Consider the following 18,438-nt stretch of genomic DNA (forward strand, 5'->3'; position numbering starts at 1 on the left):
CTGAGTTTCTTCAACTCAAAAAAGATTTGGCTGTTAACTATTTGAATGATGTATCTGCAGGTCATGTTTTTCTTCTTTATTGATGTATATTACTTTAAAATGGAAATGGCGAGGCAGAGCGTCTTGCACAAGGTACATCAGGGAGCAGGAAGTAGTGGTGAGAAAGGACTCCTAGCTGAAGCTTTGTCAGGCCACTTGGGCTTCGTGGAGTGCTTCTGCTAAAAATTCTTCAGGAAGTAAGTTGTTCGTGCTTCATGTGCTGCTGGGGAGGGTAGCTTTACTCTCCGCTTTTATACCCACCCCACAGAAAAGAGGGCAAGGGGAGAAAGTGAAACCTTGGCCTCTCGCGTAGGTCCTGAGCATTGGGAGAGTAAAGGAGATCTCTAGGAAGCAACAGAGCAGCTTTGGGGAAATAAGGAGCCTTACAGATAATATTGTGTGTAATCCTTTATCAGTTTCAGACAGGTGTTGGTGTTCTTGTTTTTCTGGTGAGGGAACAGAAGTAAAAGAGGTCTATGACATAGCTGCTAACTGACAAAGCCAGGACCTTCTGACACAAAAGCCACACAGCCTTGATCTTTCCCAGAGTCAGAGCAGTGGGCTGGTGTGGCAGTGGTAGACCATGAACTACCCGCAGGTCACCAGCGAGGGTGTCCAGACTACATCTCCCTGCTCTGGGTTTTGACTTGTCACTGAATTGTTGGCAGGTCACCTGCTTTGGGATGCAGTGGGGAAAGGTTGATACTGGTCAGACCCTGGTTTCTGTATGCACTATAGCATTAGGGCATTTCTGGAGCCTCCTTGGCACTGGATTTTGGGGCCAGACAAGAAAAGTCTCAGTGTTCCCTGAAAAGGAAGGGACAGACATTTCTCAGGTACCTCCTCTAGTTTCTCTTTAATCCTTTCATGAACTCTGATGTAGATTATGTTCATCTCAATGACCCACTCACCCCACTTTATCTATCCATCCCTCCTCTTTCTCTTTCTTTCAAAATAAGACATTTATTAAATGTAATAACTGGCCCAAAGTGTCACAGCTATCAAATAGAAGACCTTAAGTACAAGTCCAAATCTTTTGAGACTCTAAAGCCAGAACTTAAAGCTTGTTTCTACTTATGTTCTTTTGTCTAAGAATTTTTTTCCCCTAATTTCTATGTAATATTCCTCCTTCCTCTTTGACTAGAAGCCACTTTCAGCTTGTCTTCTTAAACCGTGCTACTTCTCTTGGGCATTGGAGTCCCCTTTCCTTTTGACTCACCCTTTTACTACCAGAGCTGGGTCTGTGTTGGGGACCCAAGGTCATTCCAGGTTTTCTTTGATCTAGGGGTTTTATTTTAGGTTTCTGGATCATGCCTCTGTAACATCTACCTTATGCCCTGAAGTGGAGGCATCCTTGCCTCCTATCACATCCTATACTCAGTTCATTAGCAAATCCTGTTGGCCACACCTTCAAATATATCCAGAATCTGCTCCACTGCTGCCACCCTGGCCCAGCGCATCCATCTTCCACCTGGTTATTGTAGCAGCCTCCTGGCAGATCTGCCCAATTTCTCACCTGTCTTTCAACACTCACAGTGATTCTTTAAAAATTTAAGTCAGATCATTTCACGTTTCTCTTTATGAGCTCTAATGGCCTTTCATCTTACAGATCAAAAGCTAACGTACCATATTACCTTATGATTTCAAATAAATACACAGGCACATATCCACATGCCCGTGATACTCCCTCTCATAAGGGTGACCGTCTAATTTATTGTCCAAATTGGGACACCTATAAGAGGGAATGGGAGCTCTATTAATAAACAACAATAAGCACAAACTGGGACTGGACTCAGGCAAACTGGACATCTAGTTTTGACACAGGTACCCACATGGATCATTCTCTCACTTCTTTTTAGGTCTTCTTAAAAATACTGCCTTCTCAGTGAGACCTTCTTTGGCATCCATTTAAAATTGTAACACTTTCCACTCCTATCCATAATGCCTATACTGATTAATTTTTCTCCATGGTGCTATCACTATCTGATAGAGTATATGTTTTAATAAGTTATTTGTTTGTTGTTGATCTTCCCTCTCTAGGATGTAAACTTCAAGAGGGCAGGAGATTTTTATCTTTCATTCAATATACTGTAGCCACAGCATTTAAGTCATCCAACACCATAGATCAGTAAATATTTGTTGAATGCATGATTTGGGGGTGGGGTGGGGAGGAGTCTAACTCCTTAAAGAGTCTTTCTCATTAGAGTCCTCTTCCTAGCCGTTTTTCTTGTTCTCTTCTATTTATTTTGGTAACCTTGGGTAATGTGAGACCCTAGAAGAGTTTTTCAGTGTCTAAACCATCAGAGTTGCTAATGATGAAAATTACAATGATTTCCTAAACTGAGGCTTGAGCTCTGTAGGGAAGGAAATTTGAATCCAGTACCAGCAGAATTTACCAGATTGTAAGAGGGAGGAGAAAATTTCTTACCTTTAGGAGATCATGTGTTGGGGGCTCCAGTGGTTATGATATTATGACAGTCAGTATCAGGGCCTTGGGGCTGTGCCAGCTTCTGGGGCTCGTACCGGAACCAAAGGCCTGTTCAAGGCTGATGCTGGTGAGTTCCAGTTTCTCATTTCCCCTTTCTCCTCTGCCTGTTAAACCTGTATCCTCAGCCTATGGCCCACATTGGGTATGGTAAGCAGTAAATCAAGGTCCAGCCTTTCTTTACCCCGGATTCTAAAGGTTTCTTTTCTGAAACAACCTCAGAGGAAAGAAGGATGAAGTTGGGGGTGGGAAATCAAACCTCTTAATTCTAGTTGAAAGTGACAATTGGGATTGCTCCAGCAGATCCAGCTGGGATTAGAGAATAGGAGGGAGTCTTAAGAATTTCTGGACTCCTGGTAGTGAGTTTTAGACTTGATGATAATGAGAATAACAGACATGTGTCCCTGAGAGAGAGGTGTTTGGACCCTAGGAACCAAGATGGGCTGCAGTAGGGACAAGAAGGGGAAATAAAATACCTTACAGGATTTCTATAATTTTGGTGTCCCTAAAGCTTCTGATATGGCTGTAGAGCAAGGCCCAAAGTCCTAGTGAATTGGAGATGGGAGAGTAATACAACTCTTGTGGCTATTGAAGAGTCACAGTCCAGCAGTAAGAGGTGAAGAGGTATTAAATGTAGCAGGATGACTAAAAAGGGAAGCCTAGAGGAAGCTTCTGATTGCTCATCATTGTTGTATCAGTAGTAGTTTGGAGCCAAGGAAGCCCTGGTAAGCAGTTGCATCATAGAGAAAGCTGTTCTTTGAAATGAAAGGTAATTCCCGTGGGCATATCCTTAATGCAGAAAATGAATCCCTCAGTGATCTGGTGGACAAGAATTTCGCCTTCTAGTTTCATTTCCCATGAGATGTGTCCACGTATCCTGACTTTTCATACCTTCGTGCCTGATGCTTCCACCACATTCAAAGTCTAGCCTTGCAAGGCTTAACTTGATATCACCACCTCTGAAGCTTTTTGCAGGACTCTCAGTCAGAATTTGTCACTTTCTACTACTCTGGGTTCTCACTGCCCTTTGTTTATAACTCTGTATAGCATAAGCTTGGGGAGAAAACCATAAATCTGCCTATCTCCCACATGTGAATATAAACTCTTTTAGGCAGGGACTCTGACTTATTTGTCTTTAACTAACTCTGTCCCGTTCTGAGGAGGGAAGGAGTGGTGCGTCTATTTCCTGCTCCCTCCACCCAGCTATGCTTTACTGCCTGGCACATGGTAGAATTTCACTAGCTTTTTTGCTGAGTAGAATTGACTCTGGGTTAATCAAGTGAATACATTATTACAATAGACCGACCTGTCTCTTCTTCCTCTCCCCGCTCTGGGCAGTGACCCGCTCTGTGGCTGGTACATCTTGCTCCTGGCTCATTCATACGTATAGCAGGGGCACTGCTGTTTGCCTTTCTTACTTAGTCCTGGCTCTAGCATTCTCCCTTTGATCTCTGCTGCTTGCCCGTCCCAGCTCGCCCCTACCATTGTCCTACATGGGGAGCTAATATTTCTCCTTCCCAAGCTCGGACCTCTCTCCATGTCTCTTCCCTAGATGATGCCCAAGGAAACAGTGATGATGGAACAGCAAGAATAGGATTAAGGGTATGGCCTCTCAGTCTCTGAGGGTTCCAGGTAGGGCCAACTGCCTTCTTTTTATCTGTTCACTTCTCTCTTGTCCCCTGAGGAAGCTTGTTTGTGAGTTGGATGGGAATGTAGGCAAATTATCTGTGGATGTGAGGGACTGAAGATTATGGTTCCAGGAAAGGCTGTATTGCCATTTTGACTAAAATTCTGATGTTCAGAGAAGTCATCAGGGTAGTCATACGTGTGGGCCCTGAAGCCAGCCTGTCTGGATCCTGCTCCAGCTCCACGGCTTATCAGCTGTGACTACCTCAGCAAGGTGGGCCCATACTAGTGCCTACTATGTTCACTCATTTGCAAACAGTTACTGAGCCCCTACTGTAGGTCAGGTTGTTCTAGGTGCCAGGGAAATAGCAGGGAATAGACAAAATAGGCTAGTTCATTTAAATTCTTAGAAGAGTGTCTAGCATATAGTAAATAGGCAGCAAAGGTACCAATATTCCCTTCCTAGTACTTTTCCAGGAATGGGTACTCAGGTAGGGTAACCTGTGCAGCAACTAGAGGACCAAATCTCTTGGCGATGGGGAAGAACAGAGAAAGGGCTAGGATACAGGTTCTAGATTTGGACTGAGGTCCAGGGCAGCAGTGGCTTCTGTAGCTTTTTGTTTCTGGCACTTCAATTTGAGACTAAATACCAAAGCTGGCTAAAGATCACCCTAGAAAACTTGTGAGCCTGTTTAGTTCCATAGAAAGTGCAGGAGGAGATGACCCTGGACCAAATAGATGCTGCCTAGCCCATTTGTACAGACAGCACAGTGTCTACTGAGCCATGTATGGATAATCCGAAGAGAAGCCACATTTCTTAGGCAATACTAAGGGAGGGCCTAGAGACAAGCTATATGGAGAACAGCTGTTGGCCTCTCTGCCGTCAGGGCTTTCTGGCTACAGAGCAGAGGACCTTTAGCTGGAGGTGATGGCTTGGGGACTGGAGAGCTGAAGCTAGGAAAGAGAGTGAAGCAAGGTGGAGGTGTGTGGCCTGTTGGTTTCCCTTTCCTGTTTCAGACCCTTCCTCAGGGAATGCTGCTCAAGAGGGCTGTTTTACTCCTTGTTTGACTACTAGCTAGAAGTAAAGTTTGGGCTCAAGGCTCCTGATTCATTGTGGTTTCCAGTGGACTCCAAAGCCTGATAAAGCCTTTATGGAAATAAGGTTGGAGTATGTTACATTTCCTGGGGATCAACAAGGTTTTCTGGTACCACCATACTCAGGAACGATAACCATATAATCCTGTCTATGCTTCAGCAACTATGTCACTGCCTCTTCTACTTTCTCCTTCCATCCTTCTCCCACGGTGGGCTTTCAGAAATGAATGCCCTTTGTAGCACAGGGAGTGCCTTGACACGCGATGCTGGCCAATCCAGGATTCTTGGGTTGGTTCCCATGTGAGTTGCTGGCATGGCCTGCCTTGGCAACCTGCTAACTTGGCTGAGAACCGTGACCATTTGCATGCATAGTGACAGATGAAGTAGTTCTGGGTCTTTTCCAAGATTCTGAAGTGCAGTCAGGTTTGGGACCACTGGATACCATACACTTTCATCTCACTTTTACTTCACTTTCTTCAGTCTTCAGTCATTACTTCAACTCAGTCCAGGCAAGTAATGGCTGAAACTTGAACTAGGCAAAGCATGTTGCTGTGGGTATAAATCCACAGTTCACTCCATCATTCCATAGTGAAGGAAACAGGTAAGTATAGTGTGATTATAGCAGTATTTCTCAACTCTTTTTTCATTATCACCTCCCTAAGGATCCTTTTAAGATATTTTTTTCCTAATCAGCCCTCCTCAGAATTTTAATACTGCAGATGTACCAAAATTCTATTTAAGTACTGTATGTATATCTATGCTTTATACTTCAAAAGAGTAAGATTTTTTTTCACCTCTCAAGAACCAGTTTTCTTCCCTTTTGGGGGAAATATCACCCCCATTGTGAGTTTGAGGGTTACAGTAAAACACAGTGGGGTTGCAGTGAGAAATATAAAATGGCAGGTAAGCTTCCACAGCTCTGCAAACCGTATTTCTCCCATCCCCTCTGACTGGACATCACAGCTATGTAAATTGTTCTTGTCTCTCAGTCTGTCATTCCCTTTTGCTCTCTCTCCTTTCCTGGATTTTATCCTTTTTCTCTCTTTCGTGTTGGACTTTAGGAGAAAATTTAATTAAAATAGGAGTCCGTACAGCTGAGAGACAATTTAGGGAAGATGATTTCCTAAAACAGTCCTCTAAGAGGTCACCCTTTGGAAGAAAGAGCCTAGAGATCTATGGAGTATCCATGAGAAAACATAACAGACCTAAGTACTGGGGAAAAGAAAAATCTACATTTGGAGTTGCCTTTCAGAGAAGTCCTCCCAAGAGGCCTTTTTTAAATTGGTCCCAACAAGGTCTGGCTATGGACGTCCTACATTGGATGTAACCTCTCTATATAAATTCTTCTGGGGTTGGTTCCACTGGGATATCAAGTTCTTTTTCTCTAGCAACAGTGTAATCAATGACAGCATCTCCTCTCCTCTGTAGAAACTACCGGAGGCATGCAGCATTGGCAATGGAAAACCCTTTGTGATGAATCTACAGAGTCTCTACATGGCAGTCACTAAACAAGAGATCCAAGTGGATCAAGACACTGGTGAGTAGCTCCAGAGGTACTTGGACACCCTGGGGTTAGGGTTAGGGTCTAGGGTTGTGTTGTCCAATATGGTAGTTCTAGCCATTTGTAACTATTTCCATTTATATTAATTAAAACTAAATAAAGTGAAAAACTCATCTCTGCATTTGCTCTAACCACATTTCAAGCCACATTTGCTCTAGTGTCATTTGTCCTAGCTACCACTGCAGAAAGTTCTAGAGAACTGGTCTAGGTGCTTAGGAGAATGAGTGAGAGAACCAGGAGTAAGATTAATCTCCCTACCTGAGACCTGGTAGGAAATGTGTAGAAGAACAGTTGGCTGTTTTGAGTCAAGGAAACTCCTGTCCTCCCTGGTTAAAGTGGGCCTGGGGAATCTTCACAGGGAATCTAGAAACAGGACTTTCTGAGAGTTAGCTGAAAGTTGACTTTATGGCTACTTCTCTGTTTATATACTAGTACCATAGTCTGGTCTTTATCAGAATGCTTGATAAATGCTAATGCTTTTCTGATAAGAAAAAGACATTTGTCACTATCTTCCCCTGATCTTTCTGATTTCAGGAGATCCTCAGGCCTCAAGCAGTGCCTCCCTGCAAGGAAGTGATAACCAACTTCTGAACCAGCCAAAAGAGCCAGTCTCCTCAGCACCACTGCTCCCTGAGCCTGAGAAAGAGTCCACAGTGAGTCATGAGCAGCTTCCTGGATGACATTCTGAGAGTTGGAGGAGTTTGCACCTATAGCCCCAAACCAGTGGTCCCTGGAATTGTCATCTGGGTGATGCTGCCTTTACGATATTGGTGATATTGTGACCAGGATTACAAATGGTTTCTAGATGGAGAGTCTTGGTCTTTTGCATCTCCCCTTGCTGTGTCCTCTCTGCAATTCTTTTGCTGAAGATGGACCTAGACTCCATTCCTACGTTATCCCACTTCCAGTGATGGTCATTCCCAGGGGAAAAGGGATGTACACATCTGTGTACACATAGAGCCTTTTATCGCATTCACTGCCTGACATAGATTTCAAAACACCTGTGCCATGGAAGGGAGGAAGTTGCTTTCCTAACTTAAGTGGAACTGTTCAAAACCTCTATTAACTTGGGTTCCTTTTTTTTCTAGAATACTTCAGGCCCTATGCAGAGACCTCAGCCATCAAAGGTCAAGAGGAAGAAGCTAAGGGGACTCTTCAGTTAACCTGTCAACTGTCTCAACTGAGGATGGACTAGGAGAATAGTTTCCTAGTGTTACCGAGAGGAACTTCCATGGCAGCAGTAGCTCTGACACAGAGTTGTACAGTCAGAGCCCCATTGTAAGGGCGACACAACTGAAGTTCATGTTGACAGGCATGGGTACTGTTATCCAAAGGAATCTTGGCTCCTGCCTGTAGGGCATTCACCTTCCATATCTGAGTGGAAGCCGGTTTCTGGGAATCCCATACTCTCTTCTTTTACAGGGGTGGTTCTTTAGACCTAGGATCCTACCAGCAACTTCAGGTAATAGGGCAAGTCAGCAAAAAAGCACAATATGCTTAGGAAGCCTTGTCTCCCTTTCTCAAGTGTCCCTAGCCAGTCCTAGGTGTTCCCTGAGAGACCCACTACTGTCTTCAGAGTGGAATAAAAAGCACTCACACTCCCCTGCTTTTGAGATTCCTTAATCTATGGAACGCATAGACAACCCACTTCACTTTAGTGGGTCCCACCCCGTTGTTGTCTCTGACAAAGTCTAGGCCTTTAGTCCAATACTTCAGATTCTTCTGATGCTTTTTCTCTGTGACCTGTTCTAAGCCTACATTTGGGATCTTTGATCTTAAAACTTCTCTCCTTGGTGGGCACAGACAGAACTGATTGCTGCTGCTCTCCTTTGCCCAACTTGATGTGCCTGAAGAATGAATAGTGCCTAGCAGGGAAAAAAATGTACAGGCTGAGTGACAAAGGCAGAATCTTAGACAGTAGGAAGCAAACTCTTTGGGGGACTAGCCAAGTCCTGTAGCCTTCTTGCTAGGTTGTCCTCTACAGGTAAGGCTGTCTGAAACTCCACCTTGGAGAGATAGGAAGGAAAGGAGAACTCAGATGTTCATGGGCACTGCTGGGTAGGGTCAGGGCAGAACCACAGAGGCCTTTGCCGGTCTACTTACTTGGGATGAGCAGATGCCTCCTTGTCCACATATCCTCTCTAGCTGGGACTGGTACTTCTGTCCTTATGTCAAGACACGGGGGAGAAGACCATCCAAGCAATAATAAAATAATGATGATTATAATAAGACCAATAATAATAAACAGCTAACATTTATTGAGCAGTTCATGTACACCAGGTACACTAATAGGTGTCTGACATTTAATGCTCACAGCATCATATAAGGAAAATACTGTTAACCTATTTCTACAAGGCTTGGAGTGATAAGTGATTTATCAAAGGTGACAGGCTAATAAATAGAAGACAGAATTTGAACTCAGACAGTATTATTTATACTTTACTGAAAATATTTTCTAACAAGGATGTTAAGTCCTTCTTTCCTATTCTCCACTGTAACCATCCTCCTGTGGCCCTGCTTCCTTTCAATAGGATGTCCTACTCCCCATAGGCTCTTCAGGGAAGAGCCTTTCAGGACTCCAAGACCACTGCCTTCCCCCTCTGGCAGAGTCTGAGAGGGCCCCCAGGGCTCATACACAGTTGCTGCTAACTTTCCATCCCTTCCGTTCAGGGTGCCCCAGGGTGTGCCCCACAGTTGTGACCATCAGTGTAATGAACTGAGAGCTATGTTAAAACAATCTATCGGATGGCTCACTTTGCTCTATAGTTTGTTTTTGGTATAATTTAGATAGCCAGATTTCAGTCTGCAAGACCTGAGACCACTGGAAAAGGGAAAGGCTTCTCCCTCTGCCCTCAGTGCACAGTCTCAAGAGCAGACAATTTTAATCAGAGGGGATAAGGAATTTGTGAATTCCCTCAAATTCTTGAGTAAAATCCTAAAAGCGTAACTTTTTTCATGTTCTCAAAAGAATGTGTGACTTTTTAAAAGTTAAGGAAGAGTATGCCTTGCCTAACGACGTCCCTGCCCATTGCGTCCTTAACCCCAAAGGTTGCTGCCTCCAGGGGATATTGCCCAAACACATCCTTAGAGAAACATTGCTCCCAGAGGCCCTGCCTCAAGCATTCTTGCCCTGAAGCTCTTGTCCCCCCAAAGCTAGGGGTGGTGGTTGAGAATCATTCATCCCAGGGCAACTCCAGGGAAATCCCTGCCTTGACAAATTGGCCTTAGCCAGGCTGTATTCCAGCCCTGCCCCCTGGCTTGGGCCCCTCCCCAAGGCCCCCAGCCTGGCCCAACCCCCACTCCACATGCACATAAAAGGGTCGAATTCTCGTGGCTGCTCCATAAATTTTATTCCGTAAATATTAGTTTTCCCTGTGTTTAATAAAGCAGTGGCCCACCTCCCCGCCTACCCGCCCGCTCCCCGGGGCCGGGGCTGGGGCCAGGGCTGGCTGGTGGGAGAAGGGACTCTTTCAATTGCTTTGGAGTATTTTTAGAAAAAAAAATAAAATAAGGTGGTTTACACGAGCAAGCCAGCAAACCAGGAGCAGGACTAGGGACCTCGAGGAAGTTCCTGCAGGAACTTGACCTAAAAAGTAGAGAAATAGCGCCACCTAGGCTGCAAGGCCTGCTTGGCCTTGCTGGCTGGCTCACCCCTCCCCCGCAGTCAGCTAGGCCAGGCAGGCTCTTTGCTGGAAGAGAAGTCTTCGTCCCTTAGCACTCCAGCTGGGCACCTCCTTTCCTCAGTGAGGGCTTTCCCAGCAGCCCTGAAAGCAGAGCCCCAGCCGGATCCTGGAAAACCCCACTAGGGTCATTCTCTTCTCCTGTCACCAGTTGGCCCGTCCCCCAGATCAAGGAGTGTTTCCCAAGGATAGTAAAGCTATTGAGAGGACAGCAAAGAGCTTCTAGTCTCCATGTTCCCATTGGATCCTGAGGAGCCAGCCCTGGAATTGCTAGGGTGTAGGATGGCAAAGAGTGAGACCTGTAGTCCCTATGCTCTGGACTTGGAAAGAACCCAGCCGTCAGCGGGGGACCCTTCCGCAGGCCTGACGCAGCTCACCTGCAGTGAGCACTCAGGGGAAGGACAGATGCTCAAATCTCCTGAATGCCCAGCCCTACTGCTTCCTAATATTCTCCTCTGGGACATTTGGACACCCTTTTCTTGCCTTCCTAGCCATTTAAAGTTCCTGTTTTCTGAAGCCCCTGCCTCCTATGCCCTGGTCTGGGAGATAAGCAGAAGCAACATGTGTCGTTCTCTGTACAGAGGTGGCAGGAGATGTAATGGAAAAGGCTGTGCCTCTCCTGGTCCTGAATTTAGTCTCATTGTTGACGTTGTCACCATGGGTATTTCCTTCTCTCCAATTATCGTATCGCTCAGTTTCTCCTATTTACAAAGAAAGATTTGCCCCAAAGAGTACAGGGGAAACCTAAAATCCTCTTATTAGCCCTTCCTCATGATATGATAAGCCTACTTTATCTGTTCTGCTGACTCCTCACTATTTGTGTTCTTAAATGTGCTGTGTGTTTATATACACATTTCCTGTGGCTTTTTGTATTCATCCTTCATTATATTATACTCTTCGAGAATAGGGTCAGTTTTAACCCTAACTCAGAAAACACCACAGTGGTGGCATACTACTACTAACAGGTGTGACTTTATGCTAACTGTATGTTGATACAATCAGGATATGGTTTTAAAAACTCTGCTCTGAAGTATTTTCTGTCTTCTAATTTTCCTGAAGAAACTGTTCAAAAGGAGTAAGTCACATACTACAAGGAAGCCACTGAACTCGGAGCTCAAGGCCCTTGGTTCCTAGTCCCTGATACCAGCATCAGTTAATGTGTGGGCTCACAAACTGGGAATGGATTGTGCCAGGCACTAAGAAACAGAGACAAATGCTGGGAGTGAAGGGAGCCTGTGCTGGAGGGGGCGCTGGAGGGCCCCCGCTGCCATGGCCTGGGGGCTGCTACCAGGTATTCTTGTCAAGCGCTCCGTATTGCTCTCTTTTTCTTCCGAGTTCTGGTGGACAGGCCTCAGAGGAGCCCACCCTAAGGGGAAACACGCTGAGAGGGATGAGTATGAGGTAGCTTGTCTGGGTGTGAGGGCGAGGGGCCTGGGGAATCCCTGTCTGCGAGAGGAGCTGGAAGCCTAACTCCTTGGTTCCTCATCCCAGATCCTTCAAGGGATACTGTCCCATCTCCTGAGGTTCTGCTTGACGGTAGCCCTTTCTGTGTCCCCTCAGTTCTGAGGTCTCATTTCTCCACCTTGGCACAAAGGAAGTAGCACCAAAGTGTTCTTGCAAAGGTTTGATCTCTCTTCCGAGCTGGGTCCTGTCTGCACTGAGTTTCTCTCTCCCGGAGCCCAACAGGTTTTTCTGTGCTTTGCACACTCCTGGGCCCTTTGAGAGTGCTAGTCTCTCAGCACCTAACCCTCATGGGTTCCTGAGAATCGGGGCCAGCCCAGGGGAACCCGGAAGAGGCATTGGAAGAACTCCAGGGTGTGGGGAGCACACAGCCATTGACTCACCTGAGAAGATTGTGCCAGGATTACTTGTCCTGCTGGGCCAAGGGCCAGGAGTTAAAGGAGCAGGCAGTGCCACACTCTTCCTCCTCTCACTTTGGGCCCCCAAACAGTAGATGGGTTAGAAATGGGGAATAGGGCTGGGGGCTGCTGGGAGTCCCTTCTGAAACCTGGGTGTTGTATGTACTTTCTCATGTTGGCAGCTGGAAGGGGAAGCCCATCCCAGCTCGGCATTGTTGTCTACCATGGTTAATCAGATCCTATAATCCTGCTGTGGAAATATTGGGCCTCACTCAAAACAATAGAGACCAAGAATATTGTGGTTAAACTTCAACCAAGTGCCTCCCTGGCCTGTTTGCCTAACCCCTACCCCCCTCTCGCAGGCCAGAGTCCTCCGTGCTTTATGGACCCCTGATAGGATCGACAGCCGGCCAGAATTGGTGACAGGAGAAGGGAGAATGGAGTAGGGTAAGGGTAATCCTCTTGACTGGCACTCCATCCTGCCTTTCCCTCCCTTGAAGGGGGAGCAGGGGATGGTAGAAGCAGATGAAGCTGGTGGGAAAGCTGCAAAGGGTCTGGGTCTGTGTTCAGGGGTCAAGAGCAGTAGTGTGGGAAATCTGGGTGGGAAAGAGATCCCTTATTCAATACAGAAAAAGGTTGCTGCCAGATGAGAGGGAAAGACCAACAGTTTCATTTACTGTTGCACTTCCAGGGTACAAAACAATCCCAGTTGGTCCTATGTCACATAGGAGAGGAACAGGAAGGCACTGGTTGGGGGAAGAGGAGTTGGTAGCAAGGGTTTCTGTTTCATTAGTAACCTGGTAAAACAGCAGTATTAATAATAATACTCTGATGATTTATGAAGGTGATACTGATACCCCAGCTCGAGTGGTTTTCTGGTAGTGGTAATGTCCATTATGTTGCTCTCAAAGTGTGAATTAAATGTGGCAGGGTAATTTACATAATTAGGAAAGCAGGACAGAGGGAATAGATAAGCTATACAATGGCATTTTGAATAACAAATGTGCAGTGCCTAAACTGTGCTGAAGGGGAAGGTTAGGTGATGACAGGTTCAGCAAAAGACAGAGGATGTTCCTCTTGCAGACACTAGGGTCCCTGGCTTGTGAAGTGGCTAACTTCGAGTTTGTATTTCACTGTCCTGCACCCAGGACTCGTTGGACACAAACTGCAGCCACACTGCTTTTGGAGGTGTCACCAGTCAATGAGGTGAAGTGCAGTGAGGCCCCAGCTCCAGCACTGTGGACTATTGAACGGTCAAAGTGTATGTGCATTTTTAGGATTTGAAGAATGAAAACAGTAGAATGGTGCCAGACGAAACTATATTTACTTAATCTGTTCATATAGGGTGGGGATGGAGCAACAACAGAAAGCACTTAATGTTTCTCACCTAGGGTGCTGTGTGATCATTCAGGGACTGGCAAGGTTCCTGGGGATCATTCATCAAAGCCATTTTAAAGCAGAGACTGCTTGATTGGAACTGAACTTCCCACCAGAAAGACATCTGGAAAATGGTTCCTGGGAGTGAGAATCTAAGAGGCATGTATGCTTCTGGATAGGAATCTCAAAAATACCTAAATGGCAATCATAAAATGGAATTGAAGCAGGCGTGAAACTGATATCAAAATGATCTAAAGATGATGGAAAACATTTCAGCAGTTAAGCAACTTGGACAACTAGTGGGGATTCAACAGGAAGAAAGAACCCCAATGGATGCTCTAGAGAATGGGCTACATTTCTGACAAGGAAGGGAGATGTAAGAAGCCAAGTTGGTTAAATCTTATGCTGTACATAGACTTGAACGCAAATGGGAGAGTCAAACAGGAAAATTCCAAATCACTAAAAAAGAATTCAAAGAAATGACACAGGTTTGTAGGCAATATGTTGGGAATGAAATAGAAAAATGCATATTCAACAAGAGACAGGAATAATTAAACATGCATTACCTCAAATCTTATCTATATTGCGTGCTTACTCCCTAGCATCCCCACCAACCAGGGACATGATGCCACTTGCTGTATGGCCAAAGAGAGGTATCTCCTGCTTTCAACAAGTCTACAATCCAAATACGATATTTAAAGGGTAGGTTTTTTTTTTTTCAAGTGTGTGAAGTACAAAGTTGAGAGTCATGACTATGCGTCTCTTGTTAAAAAATTTTTATAAAGAATTGTATGTATAAACACTTTTGTTACCTGCTTCCGCTTTTACTTAACTATGTTGTGTCCATATTTACATGTCAATACATAAATCTTTTTGAAGGGTAAATTATCTTCACTATGAGCTTTATAAAAAGTTTGAGAAGCACTCCCATGATCAGAAAGTTGAAAATCAAGCTTACTCCAATTCCCACCCCTTCTCCATTTCCTCTTTGACTGCACTGGTCTCCTTGGTATTTTTCTAATACACAAGCACATCACAGGCTTTGCTCTATGCAATTCCCTCTACCTAGATTGCTCTTCTCCAGACAATCCCTTGGGTGAAGGCCTCACCCCTTTCAGGTCTTGGCTTATATCTCATTGAGGCTTCCACTGACCACCCTGCTTAGCAGGATGCAGACCTTCCGACCTGGCATCCCCTCCCCACAAGCTGGCTGCACTTCCAAGCGTTTACCCTGTTTAATGTCTGTTGCCCATAGTTCTTTATTCCCATATAACACATATATTTACTTATTTTTATTTTATTTTTAATTGTCTCCCAATGCTTCCCTACTAGAATAAAGCTCCATAAGGGCAGAAACCTTTGGTTTTTTGTTTTTCTTGTTCTCTCACAACCCGAGTGCCTTGTGTAGCATCTAGCACTTAGTAGGTGCTTGAAAATACTAGTTGAGTGAATAAATGAAGAAAGGTTGTCATACACCCCTCCACACTAGCATTATCTTGAAGTGATTTTAGACATTTTTCAGTATAAACGAATGTAATCTTTGGGGCAACCAGTCATATGGTGAGAGTGGGTTAAATACCACTGTGTTAGCTAGAACCATAGTGGAATGAATTTGTCATTTTGTGGAAATGAAGAAGACAAGTTATTAAAAAGCATGTGACTGTATACTCTTTTGCTTTCTTTGGCTCTAAATCTGCAGCATCCTTAGGGACCTATCTCTACCAAGAGAGACTGGTGAGAGGGTGTGGAGGGACTAGTACAAACCAGTCACAGAAAGCTGACAGGCATGTCAGAGCATCCTTGAGCATTGAGAGAGTAGCACCCCCCACTGCCCCTTTACTGAACAGTCACTGAGCTAGTATTTTCCAAGATTTTCTTTAAGCAACAAATTGCTTCCTAAATAGAGGCACTGGGGTGGAAATAAAGCCCATTAATTAGTAAATGTTATTATCCACATACAGAAATATTTATATGTCTTTCTGTATAAGAGTTCCCCACAATCTTTTAGTCTCTGATTTGAGGGGAAAACACTCTCTTTGTAACCAATTCTGCTACTTTTTCCAGACTTTTCAAAGTCCTCAAAGCAAGGTCTTTAATGCTTGAATCTCTCTGAAGTGCCTTGTAATGAGCTTATTGTTAGGGCAAAGGTAACTTGACATTCCCATTTCTAATCAATAGCTAGCTTTCAAAGCATTGTTAGTTTTGAGTGCCTCTAATTGGATCTCCAAATGTTTTCTGGACTGATCTGGGGCTTGAAAGACAGACATGATTCCTTTTTTGCATATGGGCCAAATTTGATGAAGCTGCTAACCTCTTCCAAAAACCAATACAAGTCAGAGTGATCCCAGCAATTTGGGGAAATGGTCAAATAGAGTATGAGGTCTTACAAGCCCAAGAGGAAGGTAACAAGAGTCCCCTCAATTTAGAGGTAAAATGAGTGACTTGAGCAGAGGCCAACAACCCAGCACGCTTGCCCTGGGAATCACTCAGCAAGAAACTGGATTATGGAGTCAAACAAACCTGGATTCTAACCCCAGCTCCATCACTTACAAGCTCCCAACCTCAGTCCCTCATTAATAAAATGAAGACAATGATGTCAGCTTTGTAAGGTCTTTATGAATGTTACATCAGATAATATTAGGGTTTCCCCCTTTACTAGAGCATCCAGCATGGCTCTTCATTATTCTGAGTGCCATCACCTGGCACCTGGACCACTGCCCTTTCATGAGTGTCCTTTTCATTCTTTTCAATCATTCCTTGCCCTCCTTCAAAACATTTCTTCTAAGAGGTCTAAACCCAGGTTAATTGTTTCTTAATTCCATATTATAGACCAAATTCTTTTTATCTATTAACCTATCTAGTATATAATGCATTATTCTTTACTCATTTATGAGTAGCATTCATGGCTTTGTAACTGCCTTTTATTTTCATGGTTTATCTTTAAGATTAACTAGTAAGTTCCCTGAGGATGATAACTGTCTCTTCTACTTTTCTGTCTGCATTCTCTACCCTTATGAGCCTATTGTACTAGCATGCACAAGTTGGGATGCTCCCTAGTAGGAAGAAGTAAGCCTTCTAATCCCCACTGCTGTCTTGCGACACACTCATATGAGCACGCCGATGCAGTTCCCCAAGACAGGTAATAGGAATCAGAGAACTGCAGAGAATACAAGCAAATTACACCTAAGATTTGTACTTTGCAGCTTGTATTTTTAACCTACTCAACACCCCTACAAGGTAGGTGATACTAATTTTCACTGTATAGATGAGAAAACTAAAATTCAGAGAAGTCAAGTGACTTGCCCAAGACCACACAGTAGAAGGTATCAAAGACAGTGTTCAGGCACATTCACCAACTCCAGGCCTTATGCCCTTTCTACTGAGCCAGGGCTGCTGTGCACTGAGTCACTGGAGGATATTGACTAACTGCATTCCTGAAATTTGACTGGCTGTGGTTTAGCACCCATGGATTTAGAGCAGGGCTGATCTGGTCAAGTGGTGGATAAGGAGAAAAAAGACTAATTGATGACAGAGGTGTACCTGCAGTGTGTGTGTGTGTGTGTGTGTGTGTACACTCATGTACATATATATACATATATACACACATATATAGGAATATATCATTAAGCACAATGTATTTGTATTATAGCATTGAATCAAAGGTTGACAAAATATACTAACATGTAGTCTACTAAACAGATGTGTATATTATCTGTTTCTTTGGTGTATTTCCCTCCCTTTCCTTCCAAGCTGTTTTTTCAGCTTTCACTCTTGTAAGCAAAAATATTAACCATATTATCTGAAGAAATAGATTTTACTTTATTCTCTTCATACTATAGATGACTGAGGGGTAGAAGAGCTGTAAAGGCAAGAGACGAAAAGTGCGTTTACCACCCGGCCCAGAACTCAGAGGTGAGGTGCCTTGATCAGGCTCTACCACTGCTGCTCAGACCCAGGCCACTGGTGCCTCTAGAGTGGCATACCTCTTCTCCAATTTTCTTGCTGGTAAATGCCTGGCAGTGACCAGAAAAAGAGCCAGGCTTTGTTTGATAGCTCTAACAGATTGGCCCAATTCAAAAGCTACCCTACATCTACTGAACAGCTAAGAACATAGGCAGCCAAGAAATGACCAAGGTTCTTAGGCCCCAACTTGGATTAAAGGTGCTCCAGGGTCACTGCTATAGAAATTATGATACTTCCAATCTCTGCCCTCTGCTCCTTCTTTCTCCACTGAAAGAAATGGAACTGACACTGATCTAAATTTGAGATTCAGATCTTGAACCACCATTGTGTCCTGAGAAACGAGTATAGGATTGGAGTAAAAAAAGCTCCGGGTTCAAATCTTGACTGTGGGACCACAGGCCCACTTTACTTATAGAGTGTTAATGAGTTTAGATTTATAAAATGACAGCAATAGTTTCCAGGCACAGAGGGTTATTGTGAAGATTTTACTAATTGCTTACAGCACTTGTCATAGAGAAAAGACTTGATAAATGTTAGCACCCATCTTCTTCTCCCTGTACAACCCTGCTCACAGCTCCTAAGTTAGCCAGGCAGAGGAGAGCCTTGACTTAGTGGAGCGCAACCTAAGCCAATGAAGTTGCCCTGCAATAGACACACCCTGATGCCAGGCTATACCAGAAGTGCTTAAGGGATTCTTATTTGACACAGATCAGATCTTTATCAGAGATTTGTATTCAACAAGATCACAGTTTT

At 44.4% G+C, this 18,438-nt stretch overlaps 1 protein-coding gene across 7 annotated transcripts in view; it reads left to right on the forward strand.

Annotated features, from left to right (window-relative positions):
• The window catches only part of NHEJ1 (non-homologous end joining factor 1), a 74,272-nt gene extending 65,235 nt beyond the window's left edge, over positions 1 to 9,037 (forward strand). For all 7 annotated transcript variants that reach the window (XM_017654820.3, XM_017654738.3, XM_017654650.3 and 4 more), the window contains 3 exons: positions 6,674 to 6,782; positions 7,341 to 7,459; positions 7,895 to 9,037. In XM_017654820.3, the coding sequence (XP_017510309.1) occupies positions 6,674 to 6,782; positions 7,341 to 7,459; positions 7,895 to 7,969 (303 nt within the window). In that variant the 3' untranslated portion in view covers positions 7,970 to 9,037. The remainder of the gene's footprint in view (positions 1 to 6,673; positions 6,783 to 7,340; positions 7,460 to 7,894) is intronic.
• Positions 9,038 to 18,438: the final 9,401 nt, after the last annotated feature.

Source organism: Manis javanica, chromosome 12, assembly GCF_040802235.1.
Source record: "Manis javanica isolate MJ-LG chromosome 12, MJ_LKY, whole genome shotgun sequence".
Lineage (NCBI taxonomy): Eukaryota > Metazoa > Chordata > Mammalia > Pholidota > Manidae > Manis > Manis javanica.